We start from the raw sequence: 22,597 nt of genomic DNA, 5'->3' as shown, positions 1-22,597 counted from the left end.
GTCTAAGTCTCTTTGTAGGTCACTCAGGACTTGCTTTATGAATCTGGGTGCTCCTGTATTGGGTGCATATATATTTAGGATAGTTAGCTCTTCTTGTTGAATTAATCCCTTTACCATTATGTAATGGCCTTCTTTGTCTCTTTTGATCTTTGTTGGTTTAAAGTCTGTTTTATCAGAGACTAGGATTGCAACCCCTGCCTTTTTTTGTTTTCCATTTGCTTGGTAGATCTTCCTCCATCCTTTTATTTTGAGCCTATGTGTGTCTCTGCACGTGAGATGGGTTTCCTGAATACAGCACACTGATGGGTCTTGAGTCTTTATCCAGTTTGCCAGTCTGTGTCTTTTAAATGGAGCATTTAGTCCATTTACATTTAAAGTTAATATTGTTATGTGTGAATTTGATCCTGTCATTATGATGTTAGCTGGATATTTTGCTCGTTAGTTGATGCAGTCTCTTCCTAGTCTCGATGTTCTTTACATTTCGGTATGATTTTGCAGTGGCTGGTACCGGTTGTGCCTTTCCATGTTTAGCGCTTCCTTCAGGAGCTCTTTTAGGGCAGGCCTGGTGGTGACAAAATCTCTCAGCATTTGCTTGTCTGTAAAGTATTTTATTTCTCCTTCACTTATGAAGCTTAGTTTGGCAGGATATGAAATTCTGGGTTGAAAATTCTTTTCTTTAAGAATGTTGAATATTGGCCCCCACTCTCTTCTGGCTTGTAGAGTTTCTGCCGAGAGATCCGCTGTTAGTCTGATGGGCTTCCCTTTGATGGTAACCCGACCTTTCTCTCTGGCTGCCCTTAACATTTTTTCCTTCATTTCAACTTTGGTGAATCTGACAATTATGTGTCTTGGAGTTGCTCTTCTCGAGGAGTATCTTTGTGGCGTTCTCTGTATTTCCTGAATCTGAATGTTGGCCTGCCTTGCTAGATTGGGGAAGTTCTCCTGGATAATATCCTGCAGAGTGTTTTCCAACTTGTTTCCATTCTCCCCGTCACTTTCAGGTACACCAATCAGACGTAGATTTGGTCTTTTCACATAGTCCCACATTTCTTGGAGGCTTTGCTCGTTTCTTTTTATTCTTTTTTCTCTAAACTTCCCTTCTCGCTTCATTTCATTCATTTCATCTTCCAGGGCTGATACCCTTTCTTCCATTTGATCGCATCGGCTCCTGAGGCTTCTGCATTCTTCACGTAGTTCTCGAGCCTTGGTTTTCAGCTCCATCAGCTCCTTTAAGCACTTCTCTGTATTGGTTATTCTAGTTATACATTCTTCTAAATTTTTTTCAAAGTTTTCAACTTCTTTGCCTTTGGTTTGAATATCCTCCCGTAGCTCGGAGTAATTTGATCGTCTGAAGCCTTCTTCTCTCAGCTCGTCAAAGTCATTCTCCGTCCAGCTTTGTTCCGTTGCTGGTGAGGAACTGCGTTCCTTTGGAGGAGGAGAGGTACTCTGGTTTTTAGAGTTTCCAGTTTTTCTGCTCTGTTTTTTCCCCATCTTTGTGGTTTTATCTACTTTTGGTCTTTGATGATGGTGATGCACAGATGGGTTTTTGGTGTGGATGTCCTTTCTGTTAGTTTTCCTTCTAACAGACAGGACCCTCAGCTGCAGGTCTGTTGGAGTACCTGGCCGGCCGTGTGAGGTGTCAGTCTGCCCCTGCTGGGGGGTGCCTCCCAGTTAGGCTGCTCAGGGGTCAGGGGTCAGGGACCCACTTGAGGAGGCAGTCAGCCCGTTCTCAGATCTCCAGCTGCGTGCTGGGAGAACCACTGCTCTCCTCACAGCTGTCAGACAGGGACATTTAAGTCTGCAGAGGTTACTGCTGTGTTTTTGTTTGTCTGTGTCCTGCTACCAGAGGTGGAGCCTACAGAGGCAGGCAGGCCTCCTTGAGCTGTGGTGGGCTCCACCCAGTTCAAGCTTCCAGGCTGCTTTGTTTACCTAAGCGAGCCTGGGCAATGGCGGGCGCCCCTCCCCCAGCCTCGGTGCGGACTTGCTGTTTGATCTCAGACTGCTGTGCTAGCAATCAGCGAGACTCCGTGGGCGTAGGACCCTCTGAGCCAGGTGCGGGCTATACTCTCCTGGGGCACCGTTTCCTAAGCCCGTCGGAAAAGCACAGTATTCGGGTGGGAGTGGCCCGATTTTCCAGGTGCCGTCTGTCACCCCTGGAAGGGGAACTCCCTGACCCCTTGCGCTTCCCGAGTGAGGCAATGCCTCGCCCCTGCTTCGGCTGGCGCACGGTGCACTCACCCACTGACCTGCGCCCACTGTCTGGCACTCCCTAGTGAGATGAACACGGTACCTCAGATGGAAATGCAGAAATCACCCGTCTTCTGCGTGGCTCGCGCTGGGAGCTGTAGACCGGAGCTGTTCCTATTCGGCCATCTTGGCTCCTCCCCCCAATTTCACCTATTTCTTTTATGATTTAATGTGGCTACAAGAAAACACAATCATACCTGTGGCTCACATTTTATTTTGGACAATGTTATTCTACATGAGTATGCTATCTAATTTCATACAGATTTTAAACTAAAATTGCCTGGCAAGAAATATAGTTATATTTCTCCTTTGCCTCTTTCTACATTATTTCAACTTTTACAAATTACATAAAAATAATTTTTCCTTGACCTACTCTAGTGGGCTTCAATTGTCAGTACATCTGATGTTGTTCCTGTTTTTCAGAGACCAGATGGGCAGCTAAGTGTTTCTACGTGGGCAAATGAATGCTCAAAAATAGTCTGTAAGAAAACAATTGTTTTTTAAAAATCAGTTTTAGATATAAGGATATTAATATAATATAAAATCATTGCATCAACCTTGCTGTGTTTCTGGTCTTTACATCACTGGAGTAAATTATCACCAGTTACCAATGCCCTTTGCAGTGTTAATTAGCTTTTAGCAGTTTTTAATCTATAAAAATGATGGTGTCTGCCCTGTACTTTTTAATACCCGGTCTAGGAAAGAGCATTTTCTGCTTTAATTTCCAAACTTCTAACTTTAGTTATGAAATAAATGTATCTCTTCCCATGAAATCCTAAGGCTTATACTCACACATAACTCTGAATTCAGAAAAGCATTTGGAGCCTTAGTCATATGGCTATCATCACATAATCCTATTAATACTGAAAAAGTATCAATTGTTTTCTCTTTTTATTGTTAAGAAAGCAAGCTAGCCTCAACCTCCAATGGCTAAGGATTACTTCACAAAGGACATTTTATTTTATTGTCTTTAGAGACTTTACACTCTGTAAATACATTTTTTTAGTCTAATTTAGTATTAGGATAGATCACAAATGAAAAGTTAAACAATGAAAAGAAAATTCAGAAATAAGCATCATTTCATTGATCTTATCAAATGTTTTAAATTCCTTTCAGCGAGAATTCAGACCTCCAAGCAGCCATCCATGTGAAGAATTATAACCTGGATTTTAGCACGCTGGGAATTCACCACAGCATGAATAATATTACCACCAATTCCCCACTTTTACCCTCTTAGCACTAAAATGACTATGAATAAAAGGACAGAATTACATGAGTAAACACAGCAAATAGGTACACGTTAAAAGAGTGCAAGCCATGTGCACCCAGTCTAAGTAACGAAGTAATTATACCAAAGGACAGTAAGCCAGGAAAGCAGCGCATATAAGGGGGTTGAGTTTTTCCGAGAAGTAACAGATTTTTTCTTTTACTTAACTTTTAGATGTGATTTCTAGATATGTTTTTGCAGTAAAAATATATTAACTGCTATACCTAGAAATTTTTATTTTACTTTTAATGATCACAAAGAGAAACATCAGGATAAAGAAGATAAAAATAAGTGTTCCAAAATAATATTTAGATAATCTACACAACCTAAAACACTCCTAAGATATTTTTAAATATTTCCTTTCATATAACTAAACTGCTCTCTAAAAACTACATACACTTAGAAAAGTTAAAGTGTCAAATAATTATCTGTAGAACAAAGTTATAAAGTTGAAAACTTTTGTTCTCCCATGAATCATGTTATAGTTATCACATGAATTAGATATTAAATCCTTACACTTCTTTAACCTTTCTAAAGTTCAGTTTATTAAGAAGCAAAATTAACACTTCTCTCTTAATAATTTTCTAACAAGTCTCTATTTGAAGATTAAAACAGTAACCTTTAACATTTATTAAATGAAAAGCATATGATATACTTACCTACAGAGTGTATCATTACATTGTTTCATTGTATGTTTAAAGTACCTGTCAAATCCTAACTAATATGGTATCATCTACAAGTATACAATGAATTTCCAATAAAATCCTAAGGTCTTTAACAAGAATTACACATCTTTTATGATCACCCCTGCCTATCTCTACTATCTCATTTTGCATAATTCTTTTGTGTATTTCACTACAGCTATATAGGTCTTGAATTAACCAACCTCTTCCCCACAGGAAAACCTTTATATATGTTATCTCTCCTCCCCCTCTTCTTCCTCCTCCCATTTGGCTTACTCATACTCATCATCATTGAGGCCAATTCTGCAGAAAAATGTTCCTGATACACTGAGCTTGGCTGTACCACAAAAGGCTGATCTGAGAGTGCGGACTAGTAAAAATGGCATCTCAGTTTGGCTAAAATTATTTTCTTATCAGTTTACTTACAGCAGAGATGGCTTTAAGTCCACCAACATCTCTTCTCCCTTTCTTTGCTAATGGAAATCTTAAGTTTGGACTGGTGCATATTTAACAAAACTAGGTTAACTCAGCTAGTTTCCAACATCCCTTGGAACTTGGTGTGTCCATATGGCTGGGTTCAGACAAATGGAATGTGAGTTGAGGAACATGACATTTTCAGGCTGTCCCTAAAAGGGATATGAATACTCCTCTGTGGATTCTCCTCTTTATTCTGGGGCAAGGTAGACAAAGAGCATACCTTAAACGTGGAGTTGGATGCTATGTATTGAGGATGGCAGAGTTGTCCCACATCTCTGGAAAACTTACCTCTTAATTATTATACAACAGAGAAATACATTTCTATTTTTATCTAAGAATGAGTATTTAGGTTTCTCTGTTATAGCAGCTTAGCTTGTACCCTAATAAATATACCAAACAGTATAAAGGATAATAAACAAACAGTATAAAGGATATATGAGAGATATGAAATAAGAATATAGACCAAGCTCCTAACTGCTTCTATACTTTCTCATACTGGTGCACCTGAAATCCCATCCTCAGTGCAACTGGCACAGCATCAGGTTCCTGCCACATCATAAGAAAAATGAAACCTCAGGCTTGCAGCCTTTATTATTAAGCTGGAGAAGAACACTTGAGCCCCCGAGAATTTATGCACTACCACATAAGATAATGCCTTGCTGCACCACAGAGGCACACATGGTTTTTTTCCCGTGCCACTGAGCTACAACAGGCCCAGCCTCTACCTATCTCACCCTTAATCTAAATTAGGATATCACTGTAATTCTCTCCAACTGCACCCTGTTCTTTTATAACATTTGTCTCTATTTGTAATACTAGATGAGTGTTAACACACCATAAACTCTATGAAATCAGGGTATATGTTTGCTCGTTCACCACTATATACCCAGTTCTTAGCACAATGCGTGTACATAGTAGATACTTGATAAATACCTGTTGAATGAATGAATAAATGAACAAATCTAACAACCTGTTCCAGGCACAATTCTACATTTATTCCTCTAGTTGACTCAATCAAAGTATCTGTGATGGTGCTCAGAAACATAATTCATTTAAAAGGTCACCAGGTCATTATGATATCAGCAAGGTTTGGGAACTGCTATTGTGACAGTGCTCACAATATTACACACAAAAAGTTGCTTGGATATGGAAAAATCAAGAATTTAAAGGACCAGAAATAAATTGGAAATAATTTTAAAGCCAAAATCAAGGTTTACCTTTTTTAGAAAAAAAAAAAAAAATCTGCAGTAACAAGAGAAAGAAGCATGCTATTAAGATAATACATGGTGGGTGGGAGGAAGACATTAAAAGAAAGGCTAGGTAATTTAGTTGGAAATGAAAAGCCATGAGAAAGCCAAGGAACTTCATTGAGCACTTAAAATCACTAAAAGTAACAAACAATAAATCAACTTTAGAACGGCAAAAGTACAGAGACATAAAGGGGGGGATTACCAAAGCCTGGATCATTGCTGTGGGAAAGCCAGGTTCTCTTATTCAATCGAGAGAAACTAACAAAAATATTTTAAATGTTCAGAAGCACAGTTAAGGTTTTCGGGTTTTGCTTTTGTTTTCTTTGTTCTAGCATTTAAGGTTTATATTTTCAAAATATACACCAAGAAAACAGTTGGGAGAACAGCAAAATCTATAACAGTTTACCTACAAACAAAAAATCTACTTTGTAAATAATTATATCTCTGATAATAACTATTTAAAAGAATAGCTGAGTTTCCACAGACATTCAGCTGGGTATGCAGAAGCACAATGATTGCCATCACAACATGGTCTCTTTTTCTAAATACAGGAAATAAAAGATTATACTCATAGTCAAAAAGTATACTTTATATATGCGTCCAGGTTTCTCATTTTCATTATTATTATTAAAGTCAAATGGAAATATCCTTATAAAATGTTCTAGGAGGTTAACTGTAAACAGACTTTAAAAGCAAGTTTCTATTACAAAAGATAAAAGAAGTGCAATTATATTTCCTTTCAGCAATCACTTATTGAATGCCTATTTACAAAGCACTGTACCAAGGCTGTGGTGGAGGCAAGGTACAACTAGATGCCTGAGTTCTAACAATTGGAGATTGAGAGGAGAAAAAGCATGACTATACTTTTCCAAGGGCAAACTGAAAGCAGTATTCGTCTCCTGAAGTAATAAAATGTTCTCCAAATTACTCTAGAAGCTGAATGAATCTTTCTAACCTGACCACCCTAGAAATTTGTTAGGGACTTCATTTACCATTAAACACAATAAGGATTACAGCAGAACTGTGGCAAACCTGGAACCAATATAATATTCTCTGGGGCCCTTTTTTTTCTTTATAACATATATTATGACAATTTAACATGTTAAACCTTCATGTTAGATTACAGGAAATATTCAATGAATTAAACATATCCATTGACAATCTGTGTGGTTCTAAGAGTTTAATTTGCTTACATAACTTAGTATTTTTTGAAAAGTTTATTTTAGAATTCTCTGAAAAAACTAATTCTTCCAAACTTATCCCCAAATTAATAAATTCACTTGAATGTAGATATTCAAACATTTGATATCAGAGTTTTAGAGGTTTTCTCCAGTTCTTACATGCTCTTAATGATTTTTGGTGATTCAGAGCAATTTGTGTCTTTCCTTTTTTTATCACAATAAAACCACTTAATGCACTCCTTCTTATGATTCCTGAAAGCTTCACTATAATATATATATTTTAGATAGCATCATTATAATAAGGTCTTTTCAACATTTTAGTAATTAAATATGCTTCATACAAAATATAGCTATCCTGTAACATACAGTGGTCTACAGTGACTTGTACAATAACTCTTAAGTGTACTATATTTTCTATATACCCTCATAGTAGAAAACAGAAAATTATTTTCCAATAGTATTATATTTAAGATGAAAATGAAGTTTTAAAAATAGTGCTGAAAATCCTAATTTAAATCAAATGGATCAAACTGATATTTCTTTAACAAGTTCAAGTGGCAAGTAAGTGTCTATAATATATTTTAAATGAGTTATTCATTACATTGTATATCACATTTATATGAAAGGGACCATGGTCTACTGTTTCGGACACAGGCCTGAGGATCAACCTCTATGAACTGAATCTATAGATATACCATTAACAGTATACTTTCTGTGCCTTGATTTTCTTATCTAAAATAGGAATAGCATATTGACCTATCGATATTATTACTATTCTTACAATCTAATGAGTTTAAATTATTAGAGACTGTTAAGCAATACAGGTAAAAAAAACTTGCCTGTTGTAATGAATATTCTAATACATGTAACTTTTTCAGATGTCAATTCTAATGTGCTTTCATCTATAGGAATTTATAATTGTTTAATATTCATATGAGAGAATTCCTAAATCTTATAATTCTATTAGCTTAATTCCTAGTAAGAGAGTAATTCTATTTATATTTGAAATAGTAACAACCTCCAAATTGCTTTTTAAAATGTTGATGATAAAAACTAAAATGAGCAGGAATATCTCAGAAATACATTTTAAATTATTACAATTAAAACTAAATTGTATACAGATTTGGAATAGGAGGTGTTAATACTGCATTTTCATAAATTAAAATCAACTCATTTGAGATTTCAAATGTTATATTTAATTCAACTGGTTCTTTTTCTCACCCTTATAGACATACTACAATAACACTAACTGTGATTGATGCTGTAACTGAGTCCTAACATTTACTTTTTTTTATTTCAAAACATTCAAACTATACTACAGATGTTTGTAGGTGTCTATTTGGCACAGCCACTAAAAAACTAAAGTCACAATATATTAATAGACAAAAACTACCAGAGTATATTTTATCGGATCTACCACCTTTAAAAGTTATTCCATGTAATAATCAATATCGTTAAAATCACTCCCAATAAAATATTTGTTTTTTTCTCTTAATGATCCAAATCTATAGTGAAATGATGAAATCAAAAAACAAGTGTTCTTGTCAGAAGACAGGAAAAGAGGTTTACCCCCTCCCTTAACGAAAACAAAGGAATCCTGAAAGCTTTGCCCTGATTTATTTTTCCAATTTTAAATACCTTAAGAGTAGCGGAACTGCTACTGGCATGGTAGTATTTCTAACAGTCAATAAATCTAAAATATTATGTGTGAATATTGGAATGAAGCCATTAAGAAGATTACAGCATGCAACACAGCAGAGGGTCCACAGGAAAAAAGAACTAGTAATTCAGGACAACTGTGACCACTGACCTTTGAACAGCCAAGACCACTGGTCAATCTGACACAATAATAGAGTACACATGCATAGAAAGTCAACCAGCCTGTAAGTATAATTTAAATGCTTTGGTGAAGGATTTTAAAAGGACCCCCCCATTTAAATCTCAGTTAACCTATTAAACAATCAAACAATACTAATAGTAACATTTTTCAGGTTTCAAGTATATTTTATCAATTTAAATCACACACAAAAAATTTTAGTAAGATCATTTGTGATTTTAACACATCTCATTTAAAACATTTACAATTGTACTGTTCTGTCTAGTGGGGTGGGGAGCTTCTAAAATATGATGTGATGCTTCATCCTATTTCCACCAAAATTGTAAGAGATAACTTTAGAAAACTGATGAAAAAGCTATATTTATTAGAAATGGGTTCTAAAAATCACCCAAAATATTTTTAGAAAATTACTATAACTTTAAACCATCTCACACTTTCAGTAAATGGTCCTAGCTCCATCTCAGAACTATTTTTGTCTATTCTTTAAATTTCTCTATAAGTCTGTGTCCCTGAATTTCAAGCATATATTTATTTAATCAGTCTACACCACCTTTCAGTATAATTTTTATCTATATTTTTAAATATTTCAGTTATGTTTATATTGTTGTTTATGAGTAAATAACAAGATGGTCTCCTCTGTCATTTTATATATTTAGGCCTTTACATGTGTGAATATTATTTACTTCTCCATATATTTAAATACTTACATGTGTGAAACATTATTTAACTTCTCCATATATCTAAATAAATGTTCTAATCATCAAACTAATTCTACTAGGAAAGTAGTACTTTTCAATTTAAAAAAGAATCACCCATCAAAAAATAAAATTTCAAAGATTATTTTTTCAAGAATCATCTATCATTGATTGAAGTTGCCTATAAAAATTTTAATATCACGTACAGAAAAGCTGAATTTCTTTCTCTTTTTTTTCTTCTTTCTCTTTTTAACAAACAATCTTTCTCCCTAGGGCATTAACAGTAGGAAGTACATGCATATAAGGAAAGCATTCTTAAAAGTTGGGATTCTATTTTCATAATTATTTCTCTATCCATTGAATAATACTTTTATTGATTTTTAAATGAGTAACTCTAATAATTTCTTTGTGATTTTGTTTTTGCAAATATTTTACAAGGAGGTAATTTAGTTATAATGAGCTAAAAAGATGTAATTGTTCACTGGCCTAGGATTAGATGTGTACATTCATAGCATAAGTTTTATTACAGTAAGATAAGGTAGTTCAATTTTAATATGTCTCAAGGTCAGCAAGTATTTTAGGTTATTATGGGCAAAAATAATCTGATTTTGACTTTAAAATCATATTTTTCCTATCATTAGACAGAAGGACAATCAAGGCTGGTATTAGTGTATTTTTGAGTTTAGGATTTTTAAACTCACTTTCTCAAACTCCTTAATAATGGATTTCAAAGTATTCAATATTACAGAAAAATATGCTCTGAAGGCATTTTTATTCCCAAATTTTAATATCCATATAAAGAATAAATGCTTTGTTTTTTAAAAAAGGAAGTTATTTTAACTTAGAACTATGCTATAAAAACATTTTTAAGTAGCCATTAAAATATATACAGAAACAGTACTAGTTTGCATTTTTATCCTGTACTAAGGAATATGAAGGCCAAAAATAATGCACTTTTGGAGACTATTTAACGTGACATACAGAATATGTCCCATTATAAGCTGCAGACACACGCACACACACACATAACCCTCCGCAAGATCAAAGACCAGAAGAGAACTGGCACTTAATTTATCAGCCTTTGCAGACAAAAGACAGTTTTCGTCATTTCAAAAGGATCAGATGTCTTTTATGACAAACTGGGTTTGCAGTTTAATTTACAAATAGAATTCTAAGTAAGCAGTCTTTGCTCTGCCAAAGCAAATGACAAACAGTGTAGGTTTTCATTCTTGCGGCCCTCAGCAGGATAGAAAAGATTAAAATAAAACTGAAATAATTTAGAGAAAACAAATAAATGTTTCAGAAAGTTGAGGGAGATCAAAGCCAGAATTTTCTGACCCCAACTGTACAAGCATTTCTTATTATATTGACCAGTAACATCAGATCATTAATTAAAAGGAAAAGCGCTGGCAGGTGGCAGGGAAGCAAAAGCCGGTAATTGGCCCCCTTCTTCTTCTTGCCTTCAAAAACTCTCTCATTTTTTTGCAAGACATGCCACTAGGCAGACAGAAATGCCTACTTTGTAATATAATGATTAAGATGAGATGAAGAGACTTGGGTTTAAAGAAACTCTGCCTAATGAATGCATCTAGCTTTTTAATTATGATCTTACTTTTACAATAAGGAATATGATGTTCCATTCAAAATCTCAACTGCTAAAAGGTAAAAATATTAAATATAGAATCAACATTGATTTCTCTCACACCCCATGCAAATACCCAACCCTTTTATTTCAGATATTAAAAGTGGGAAAAATAACTTAGTAATTCAGAGGTCCAGGAGAAAACATATATGTTTACCACTGAATAGCCTTCAGACTTACCACATCACTTGGTAGGTTGTTCAAGTCACTAAATGGTGATTCTAATGTGTTTGTATCAACATTTAACATAACAACATCTTCCAATGATTTGTTTTTCACTCTCTATTAAAAAAACACAATTACGAATACAAATCAGTATATTTACTTTACAAAGTTATGATGAGCTTGGAAACAGAAAATATTATCTTAATGCATTAGGCTTAGGAAAAGAAAAAAGGAAAATCCTATATTATGAAAGGATAGAAACAACTTTGCCTCCTGAGAAAGTCTGACTACAACTCATACAAAAAGATTCAGTAAAAATGCTTAAAATTGAATATTTCCTCATCTTATATTAAACATAACTACAACAAAAATTCTTATAAAATAGGCACAGTTATATCAAACTGTAAACAAATTATATTCTTTAAAATTTATCTATTTAAGTTCAGTCCCATGATATAAGAATTCATGGCCAGCGCTATACCTATGTTTAGCATAAATCATATTGCAAGGATAACATAAACCAATAACTATGACTACAGCATTAAACTATAATTTAAATTTTTTATCTATATTCCATACCAAAAGGTATATGTTGGTGATGAGGACCGAAAGCTGAACAAGAGAAATGTAACATGGAATTTATTGTTAGTAATATTTCTCACATGAATTTCAACAGAAGGTACCAAATTTAATAGCCTATCAGACTATCTTGACTTGTCCCATTTGTTTGAAAGTTTAATCAAAATAGTCAAATTATCTCAATATGTGTACAAATAATAGTAAATAAGAATTTTATCATATTTTTCATCCTTAAAGAAAATACTTATGGTTCATTTTTCCTACTTAAACTAAAAGGTATACTTAAACAATTCATATAATTTTATTAGTCTTATTTAATTTGTAACAAATAGTATTATTCCTTAGTGATAAGTGCTCATTAATTAAATATATTCATGAACTCTAAGTTTCATAATTGTATAAAGTCAACTAGCAATAGGTTAATAATTTTAGTGTGGTATTTTTTAGGTGGTGGCCTACAATAATAGTCATTTTTGAAAATTATCACTTAAAATCTTATTATTACCTTATATTTTAAATTGGCCAAACTGGTTATTTTAAGTTGGTCATAATTAAAATTTCTCTGATCCATTTACAATTTCAAATCTCTGCATATCAGAATGTTAAACCTTCTAAAGCCATGGTAGTCTAAAGCAGAGAATTTCCACATGTTAAGAAAGGCATAATGTCTACAGTGAGGACAGATGATTCTAAAAATCTGTCTTCTTTATTATAAAGACTTAAAAGATGCCACTTCTAAGATATTAGCAGAGAATCACTTATAGTGATACTAATGATACTACTGCAAAAATATTTACAAATACACTCATTTCCTTTTCTTTTCACATGTTTACATATATTTAAAAAGCTTTAAGTACATATATGCATAGTTACCTATAAAGTAACTATAGTATAACTACAATAACCTATTTTATATGTAAAAATATAAATTATATTAATTGCATTTGTGTGAAAAAACATGTCATAATTTTGATTTTCATCTTCAACTTTAAGTTGTCATTTTATGACAGAAACTGTAAAGATAATCAAATAAACCTGATGTATTTGTTAAGGGATAAAATGAGTTAGTCTGTAAATAGCCTAAGATAAAACTATGTGCCCCCAAAGTGTTTTATGAGGACATTATCACTAAACTCAGAACAAGGAAATTAGTACTACTATGACATGTACACTTTTTTCAAAACTGCTCTTAGTTTTAAAAATCTGGTAATTGCTGAATATTAAATTTTATTTAAGGAAGCACTCGAAAAAGAATAGAAAAATATATTCATTTCAAATTAATAAACTGAGGTTCCCTAACATGAAAATAATTCTATTAATACATTAACAAAAAAGGAAAAAATAGAGTGTAACAAATTTTTTTTAATTTGGATTAGTATCAATATTTCATCTATTTTTTCTCTCCAAATTAGACTTCAGCTATTTTTTTTTCTAAATAGGCATGGGAAGTCATGTGGTATATAAAATGGTACCTCTTTCTGTGTCCCACTGTTACATCTCATAAGTTATGAGATGCAAAATTAAGAAAATTTTAAAAATTGTCTTTTTCTTCAAAAATAAGAAAATAATATTAGACATAGACTGAAATGCTTATTAAGAACAACTGTAAGGTGGTGAAGTTAGTGAAGTCTTTCTCACATCCTCTATGTTTAACTTTTCCATACAATATGGCTACAAAGGTACTTTTGCACATTAATACAAAGAAATGACACAGTGGCAGCAATCACATGATCTTATAAAACTGGGTCAACATTTTATTTAGAATCCGTTGTATATTAAAACAAGACAATCCTCACATTTGTAGCCTTTACTAATTTATTCCTAATGACCTGCAGGCCTTAGTCTGCCTTGAGTTCATCCCCAAAGTCTAGTTTTCAGGCAGAACAAAATGTCTTTAGCCTTTATTTTAGAAGGAAATTTGTATTTTAAAAAGATCTGGCCATCCTTTACTCATAATTTCATTAAAACAACTGAAAGAAAGATGTTAAGGGATATTAATTTCATGTCTTTGAACAACTACATTTAGAAGTTGTTACATTAGGTTGGTGCAAAATTAACTGCAGTTTTCGCCATTAAAAAAAAAAAAATAGCAAAAACCGCAATTAATTTTGCACCAACCTAATAACACAATAAAATGTGTTGAAACTCTCTTGACCAAGGGAGAGGGAATAAGAAAATATTTTAATTATTCCTTAAAGAAAAAATTGGTTGTAATTGCCAAGCAAAATGCAAACATTTACTCAGTTCAGTCTTACATACTAAATATGTAAATAGCTGTATCAATATTTTAATTATGAGACCATTTTGGTAAAATTAAAAAGCATAAAAGATAGGAATTTTAGTGAAAAAATCTGCCTAATAGTGGCATAACAAGAATGAAATTTGCAGGATTTACATAATCTTGTAATAGATTAACAAGAAAGTTGCTGAATGGTATCCAATTGTTTTAAAAGAATTCCTGAAGTCCCCAGTACAGCTTCTCATTCACTAATAAACCAATTAAATAAAATAAGGCTGACTATTAAGACACTTAGATAAGTCCAGAGTACGAAAAATACAGAGATTTCCACCAGTCTAATAATGGCTTCAAATATTCTCATTTAATAATAAGAGCCAATTTAAAGTCAGAATGGATTATTCTCTAAGACAACACTTTTTAAGAAGCAAATAATTCTTAAATTTGCTACTTAAAAACAGTATTGGTTTTCTTTATAGGTATCCAAGAATATATGATAAATTTAATTGAATGTTTAAAATATATACCCTTTTATACAGTATTTTGGAAACGCTGAATCATTTGTTTTAAAAGTTGATGTAGAATCATTATGCAAAAAAAAACTATAACATCAACAGGTAACCAACAACTTCAAATATTTTTCATCTCTATAAATAAATAAACATATTATAAAAATTATGTATCCTATTAGATTCATTAAGAAGCAACAAGTACACTAATATAAAAATCAAATTTGATGACTCTTTTTAGAAAAGAATCCAACCAAGGTTAGATTTTAAATAAAGTCATATTACTGATAAATTAAATGCTAGTCATATATTCCACAATCTAATTAACAAATTAAGTACCTACTCATTCATATTTTATGTAATTTATCCTTTCACTGAAAGTACCTTGGCATGTAAGAATAAGTTTTCTAGAAATGAATAAAAAATAAGGAGTCATAAAGTTAACCAACTCAGACTTCAATATTACAAACAAACCTACTAAAGATATTCATTTAAATATTTTTTTTTTGTTATTGGTGAAACAAATAAAAAATGTTGCCCTAGCATTTTGTGATAAGAAAAAATGCCCAAAGCTAGAGTACCGGTTGGAATCCACAACCTGGGCCTCCTAGAGGGGCATGACTCTCTCCCAATATGATCCTCAGGAGTTTTAAAATATATCAACAGACTCATCTTTGATCAAAGTAAGGACTGATGGAGGGTATACAGTGATGGCAAGAGGAAAACCAAAGCTAACTCATTTAGGTTGCTCATTAGAAACTGGGTTAAAGTACAATCTGTACAACCAGCAAAAAAAGACAAATTTATCTGAATAAAACTGATAGCATCTAGCATAATGACACCACTCAATTGACCCAAGCCTTTGTTTTAATTCAAGCCTTTTGCTTATTTTATTAGATGCTGATCCTATACCAAGACCTTCCTGGAAATCTCACTAATTTCAAGTTCATGGTGTTAATAGTTCAAGGTCTTTCACTATAGGAATAACTTAAGTGACAAAACTAATTTTAAAATGATGTGGTAATTGTGGAAAAAATTACTAAACTTTATATCCCTCAACAGAACTGAAAATTAAAACTTAAGGCTCTATTCTAAAGTTCATGATTAGTATATTAAAACCACACTTAAAATGTATACACTGATAAATGGGAACATAATGAAGTCTGAAAAATAAAAAATTTTACTTCATGACTCATAAGTACATAAATTTTGACTTTCAAAATATAGGTCTGAAAAAGAGATATAAATGATCTCAAGTTGCCACAAAAAAAGGCAACTGATCAAGGACTGAAGTTTTAGTATTTAAAACTTACCATATGATTTCTACCAAACATAACTAACCTATTTTTATGGATTTCATGCCATAAAAAATGGTCATTTAGTATGTTAATTTAAATGAAATTATTTCAATGTTGTCTTTTTAAAAATGATAAGCATACTCTAAATATGAAACTAGTCACTTCTTTGTCCTATACTACTGATATTCCTTCAAAACAAAACTGTTTTAACTATTATTTTATGAGTTAATTTTATCACTATCTCATGTCTGAAAGATACTCACCTGTATGAGGCTGGAGTGTATTCCAATCAGGTATGGCATTGGGGCACTAAATTAAAAATATATATATGCATAGATTCATATAGTTCATTAAAACTGAAACAACAGTATAAGTAATTCAAAATGATTAAAAATTAAATGTAATAAATGCTCAGTTCCAGCATAACACATTATAGATATTCAAAATTATTCAATATATAAAGCTCAAATATAATCTTAGAGGTCATTAATATATTTAAAATTAAGATTGCTTTTTATAAACATCATAAAATCATTTATAATTTAATCAAGAGTTATAATGCCTAAAAAGTTTGTTTGTTGGTTTGTTTTTAACTTAAGAAGAATATCCAGGTCTAGGCCATAGTCTGAATTGAATCTTTTCCATATACCTCATAGCAAATATATCTTAAATAATCATCAAATTTATTAACATCCCTTTTGCACATCTTTTCCTATTCAATTAAATTCTTATTTCTATGATATTCTTAATATATATATTCATTGATACATACCTCCTATGTCACCAAATATTTGGGTCAGAGGGTCAGTCTGCAAATATCTATCAAGACTTATTGTTTGTCAGGCACTGTTCTGGGACTGGATGTACAAAAGGAAACAATTTCCTCACCTACTCTGCTATCTTTCCCCTCATGTACACTGTCTTTTATTTACCTAATTTATAAATTCAGATTTATCCAACTTTCACTTTTATTAATAATTTTAATAAATTTAAAAATACCCAAGTGTGAGAATAATCTTGAATTAATTAATTCAACACATGATATTTGGAGCATAGCAGGTGCCAGGCCTTAGGGTAGAAACTTGGGAACAATAATAGAGAATATAAACAGAATATATTCCCTATGGATTTTATACTCTTGCAAAAAATATAGATACTAAATTTTTAATACATAAAATAAGAATTGCTGGTTATTTCAGAAATACTTCCCATGAAATACAAGAAGAAAATTATTCAACTTGACATTTCAAACCTAAAATATTATCTAACAGAAAAACATGAGAATTGACAGATATCTACGAAGTCAATAGCAGATATATGAATAAATAGCTATTTTAAAATAAAACATTTTTGGCAATTCTTTTATAGGCATCTTTGTGCTCTATTATGACGCACCTTTTCTGTTAATGCAAACAGGTAATCCTCTTTCTCAAAGGATTTGCATAATTTTCTAAACATCTTTGTCATTATTAGAACAGAGCTGTCCAAATTTCTATGTGTTCACTTTGCTACTGAGAACCAGCAATAGATTACACAGCCACCCTGACAGACCCAGAGATTTCAAAGTAACCTTAAAAAGTTCCAAATTTATTTAAAGATGGCTAACCACTAATCTATATATCCAGAATTTACAAAATAAGTGCTAAAGTTCTTATTTTACTCCTCGTTAGCCTGTACATTCCAGTTCATTACTTCTTATTGTACTAGATTCTAATTCCCAGTTGTCTTTGCCCTTTGTAGCTTTGTTCCTTCCCATTTTTTTTTTAATTTGAATGCAAGAGACCATCTGGAATTGATCTGATATTCTGGATACTTCACTTGGCTAAAAGTTGAAAACTATTTATAGGCCTTGATATCCTTAAGACCTAACAGATTTTCTACCTTCAAAAGAAAACAGGAGGAACAAATGTGGACCGTTCCACTACTTCCCTAATTCAAGTTCTCATCCCTGAATTCCTTCTGGGTCTCCAGAGAAGAAGACATAAAATGCATATCACTAACAAATCTAGGCTTCCACAACAAGGTTTTGATAAGTTTAACAAAATGAATTTAGGCAATTCCCATGATCTTAGATATCTCAAGCCCTGCCTATGTCCAAAATAGCATAAAATTATTAAAGTCACTGTGTAAACTTCCAATTAACCTCAGGTTAGTTTATTCTACTCACAAGATTTATAATACAGAAAAGCCCATGCTGTCTGAAATTTCAAAGTACATTTTAATGAAAGAGTTTTAAAATAGGTAAGCCTTCTAAAAACAATAATTACTAAGTCCATTTTACAAATGTTGGTGGGATAAATGGGTGGGTCAGTGTTTCTTAAAATCAGAAGCAGACTGCTAAATAACCTACCCAATACATCTAGGAAAACATTTTTTTTTTTTTGAGATGGAGTCTCGCTCTTTCGCCCAGATGAAAACATTTTTTTAAACTATATGGAAGATACACTTACCTTTAGAAGTATAAAAAACACATTTATAAAAATTGTTAAGCTGGCATAAAAATATCCATTAAAAAGCTTGTATGCAAAATTTAATCACATAATAACTTGAAACTTTTAAAACGGGATCACTTGTTATCTCCACATGTTCTCTTCTCACCAATTTCTCACAAAATCCAAAACACAGATGTTAGAACTGTAAACATTATTAACCTAGAGACTAATTTCCTAAAATAATTACATTTTGCAGAATATAGAGTGAATAGTTGTTTCTCACAAAAACTGGATTGTGTAATACTAATATGAAATCACCCAAATCTTATGAAAAGTAACTTTGCAAACCTAGCTTAAATTTCCTAATTATATAAGGGCATTAAAAAGTCAAGAAGAGATTCCTGGCAACACTGATGTTTTGTCCTCTATGTGAAAAACTGTCCTAAATCTTTCTTTTCAATGAAGTTATTTTGCAAAGATAGGATACAGAAGCCTCCATATGATTGCTGCTTCTTTTTGGTAGCAATTCATCTGTACTTAAGAATAGCTTTTTTTTTTTCTTTTTAGGTTTCCTTACAAAGAGACCACCCATGACACAGACTATAACAGCAGTCTGTTGGGGTAGTCTAAAGAACACATTTTCCATTTTTTTTTTTAAAAAAACCTATTCTCTCAGAAGCTAAATCTGCTCCTTTCATAAAAAGAAGAGTCATATAGCCTAAATAGTGACTCAACCATTCATGAACAAATAATAGATAATTATAATTTTACTAGTCCTAAAGTCACACTACCTGCCATGTGTTTATGGACTTAGATAGGTTAAGACTGTCTTGCAACATCATAGACTTGCCACATTAAAGTACTCTTACATTGGCTGATTAGGGGAAAATGCAGACGGTGTCATTTCCTCCAAGGCACCTTCCCTAAGCTACCAGGGACTGTAGGCCACTTCTTCTTATGTGTTGCCATCCATGGTCCTTTGTATGCCTATTCTGTAATACTTATAGTATTGCAGTATTACACTGTGCTATGTGTGTGCATGTGTGCACATGTAAGTATGTGTGTATTTCTTGCTATCTGTGAATCCTGCAATGGCAGAAACTAAATCTTATTCATTACATTACATACTCACAGCTTGGCAAATATTAATAGATGGTCACTAAATGTTTAATGAACAAATGAATGGATGAACGAATCAACAAACTAGCAAGGCTTTATTGGTGGACCAAGATGCGATATTCATCCATGGTCACAAGATGGCATTATGGCTCTCCACAGTCCAACCCACACCAGAGCTACCAGTTGCAAAAACAGAAATACTTTATGGAGGTAGGATTACCTCAGGATTCAGAAAGTTCCAATCATGCCAAAGAGTTAGCAAAGATATATCCTTTCCCATCTAATCTTCATGATACTATTTTTGAACTGGAATATTCATAAAAAGTATTTAATCAAGTACTATGAGATTGAAGGGATGGTCTGTAATTTTTTTCCCTTTTACATGTAGATCAGTATGATTTTTTATCCTCAGGGATGGAAATGGAAGAAAACTATTTACCCTAGGAAACAGTTTAGTTTACCAAGTTTTCTGATAGCTATTCTTTAAAAAAAAATTATATTATACTACTCAGTTCCTACGATAGAAGCTGAGCCTATCATTGTGACCTTAAGGTTCAGGAAGTTTCAGATAACTTCTTGTTTGAATATCACTGACTTACTCTTTGAACCCAGGGAGGTTTTTGGCCTGGAAGCTGTTAGAACTCAACCCAAAGACTATTTCAGACATTAGACACTAGAAAGAAAATTCCAGGGACTGAAATATGAAACAAGCTTACTTCATTGAATTTTATGGCAGGGGTAGAAACGATCAGAAAAGCTCTGGAAAAAAATTAGTACAGAACTGCCTGTGTCATATAATAATTTCTAAATAACATTTTAGAAAGTCTTAAATGTGTAATTCATTACAGATAATTGAACTTAATTAAAGGTGTGCTATCTCTTAAGAGGTTAGAACATTTTAATAGAAAAATTAAGATGGCACTAACATCATCTGTAAAATGTAATTCTAAAGATATATTATGTAAAATCATATATCAATATATTTCCAAATACTGCTGTAAAATATATTTTTAAATAAGTAAAGTTTAATTACTGAACAGTATATACAAAGATCTACTGCATATGTCAACATAAATAAATGAGAGACCCTCCCTTTAAGGAATGCTAAAATATTATAGGTGTGTTGGTTAAAGAAAAACTCTAAAATGAATAACAAAGGGCCTATTTATAAATTTAGCTTGATTCTTAGACTTGTGTGTGTGACACTTAACAATATAAACTACATTCCTATAGTTTCCTGCCAAACAGTTTCTCCTTTCTAGTTCTCAAACAGCATAATAGCAATGGCAGGTCACTGGGCACCTACTTCACAGCATTATCAATACTAACAATATTACCATGCTGTGGAAACACACCAATATATTAACATAATCAATATGTGGCCAAGTACATGTGCTGTCACTACAATCACTTGTTCTGAAGAGGCTCAGTCATAAAAAGTTAATAGAAACCCTCTATGTATGAACTTAAATCATTTTTAATCCTTAATACTTTCTGCCTTTTATGAAATAAGAAAGTTAAATGAATGCATTGATTCTAAAAGTGCTGTGTTTTAGTAACATTAGCTGTGAAATAAGCAAACACATTAAGGTCAAAATTGTTTCCTTCTATGTGTGTGCACAATGATTTAGAGGAAAAATCCCATCACATTTCTTAAGAATTAGGCTATACCTGCAGAAGATGATTATGCAATGAAGATAACATTTCCCTCCCTAGTCTTGAAGAAGGCCCAGAAGCTGCTATTTAGAAGTCTAATCCTTGTTTAGACTCATGATAAATATGCAGACTCTTCCAGGCAAAGAGAAGAAGGAGGGTCTAGAGGCCTGGTTATTGGGTGGGATCCTTTAGGAATTGTGTCTAATGCCAGGAAACTTTTCAGAACTACTCCCAATAGTTTTCAACATTGCTTTTCATGGTGGCTCAAGGCTGAGACTTTGACTTAAACAAAACACAAGAATTCTTGTATTAGAGACAACCCCTTTGTCAGTCCTTGGTATTTGGTGTGCTATTATTGAAAAAAGAGGGGTAAAGAAGTGTATTGTGAAGTAAAGGTAACAGGAGTATGCCCTGACAGAGACAATGTGGTTGCTGGCAGATTTGCCAGACAAATTCTGACACCTGGGATACTGGGTTCTCTAACTGACACCATAACTTCTATACAGTTTTCCTAAACACAACTTAAGACTGTTATTTTTTTCTATTTTACATTGAGTTATCTAAATGACTGCAGAAGAAATTCACAAAATCTAAAGAACCTTATGTTTGCTAAGTATAAACTTGTGCTACCTTTGTACAGAATTATTCTGTCCTTCATAAAAGCCATCTTTACTATTTATTAAAATGTAAGTTTCTGTGATTTCTTTTAAATATGCCCCCAAGTTTCCCTAATTCACAAACAAACAGATATCTAATTATGAAACCTAAACTTAAAGGAGTCTGGCAAAAGCCAGCTTACCAGCAGTAGTCCAGCAGGTGTGGAGGAAGCACTGGGATGTATATGTGTTGCCAATACATTGGGTATAGAAGAGCAGCTGATCCATGGATACAGGCAGTTAACTAAAATTTGTAAAAGGATAACAAAAATAAGTAGCTGCTGACCTTCCAAACAAAAAGCAATGTTCAATGTATCAACAATGAACAGTAATCACAGAACAATTTACATAACTACATAAATAACATTGTCTTTACCAATTCTACATGTAAAAAGTATTATGTCTCAGAGGCCCCTCTGAAACATATATAAACAGCAAAAGAAGCTTCTTGGGAATCATGTAGATAGTCATAATCATCTGAAAATACAGAGCTTGGGATTGAAAACTTAGAACATAAGTAAAAGTAAAACTGAAAAATTAGGTGTGCATCTTAGAAAAATTGCAGGAAATTACAATTTTTACAGCATAGTTTGTGTATCACTCAGATTAATATAACATGATTAAATATGGAAAGGAAGAGAGGCTGAAAGCTCCTGTGGGATATCATT

At 32.7% G+C, this 22,597-nt stretch overlaps 1 protein-coding gene across 4 annotated transcripts in view; it reads right to left on the bottom strand.

The window, feature by feature from the left end:
* DENND1B (DENN domain containing 1B) overlaps nt 1-22,597 on the bottom strand; it is a 265,750-nt gene that overhangs the window by 95,386 nt on the left and 147,767 nt on the right. For all 4 annotated transcript variants that reach the window (XM_054523755.2, XM_024234528.3, XM_024234539.3 and 1 more), the window contains 3 exons: nt 22,073-22,173; nt 16,330-16,375; nt 11,460-11,561 (listed from right to left, as the gene is read on the bottom strand). In XM_054523755.2, the coding sequence (XP_054379730.1) occupies nt 11,460-11,561; nt 16,330-16,375; nt 22,073-22,173 (249 nt within the window). The remainder of the gene's footprint in view (nt 1-11,459; nt 11,562-16,329; nt 16,376-22,072; nt 22,174-22,597) is intronic.

Source organism: Pongo abelii, chromosome 1, assembly GCF_028885655.2.
Source record: "Pongo abelii isolate AG06213 chromosome 1, NHGRI_mPonAbe1-v2.0_pri, whole genome shotgun sequence".
Lineage (NCBI taxonomy): Eukaryota > Metazoa > Chordata > Mammalia > Primates > Hominidae > Pongo > Pongo abelii.
Note: the sequence above shows the minus strand (reverse complement) of the source record. Positions and strands in the feature narration are given on the sequence as shown.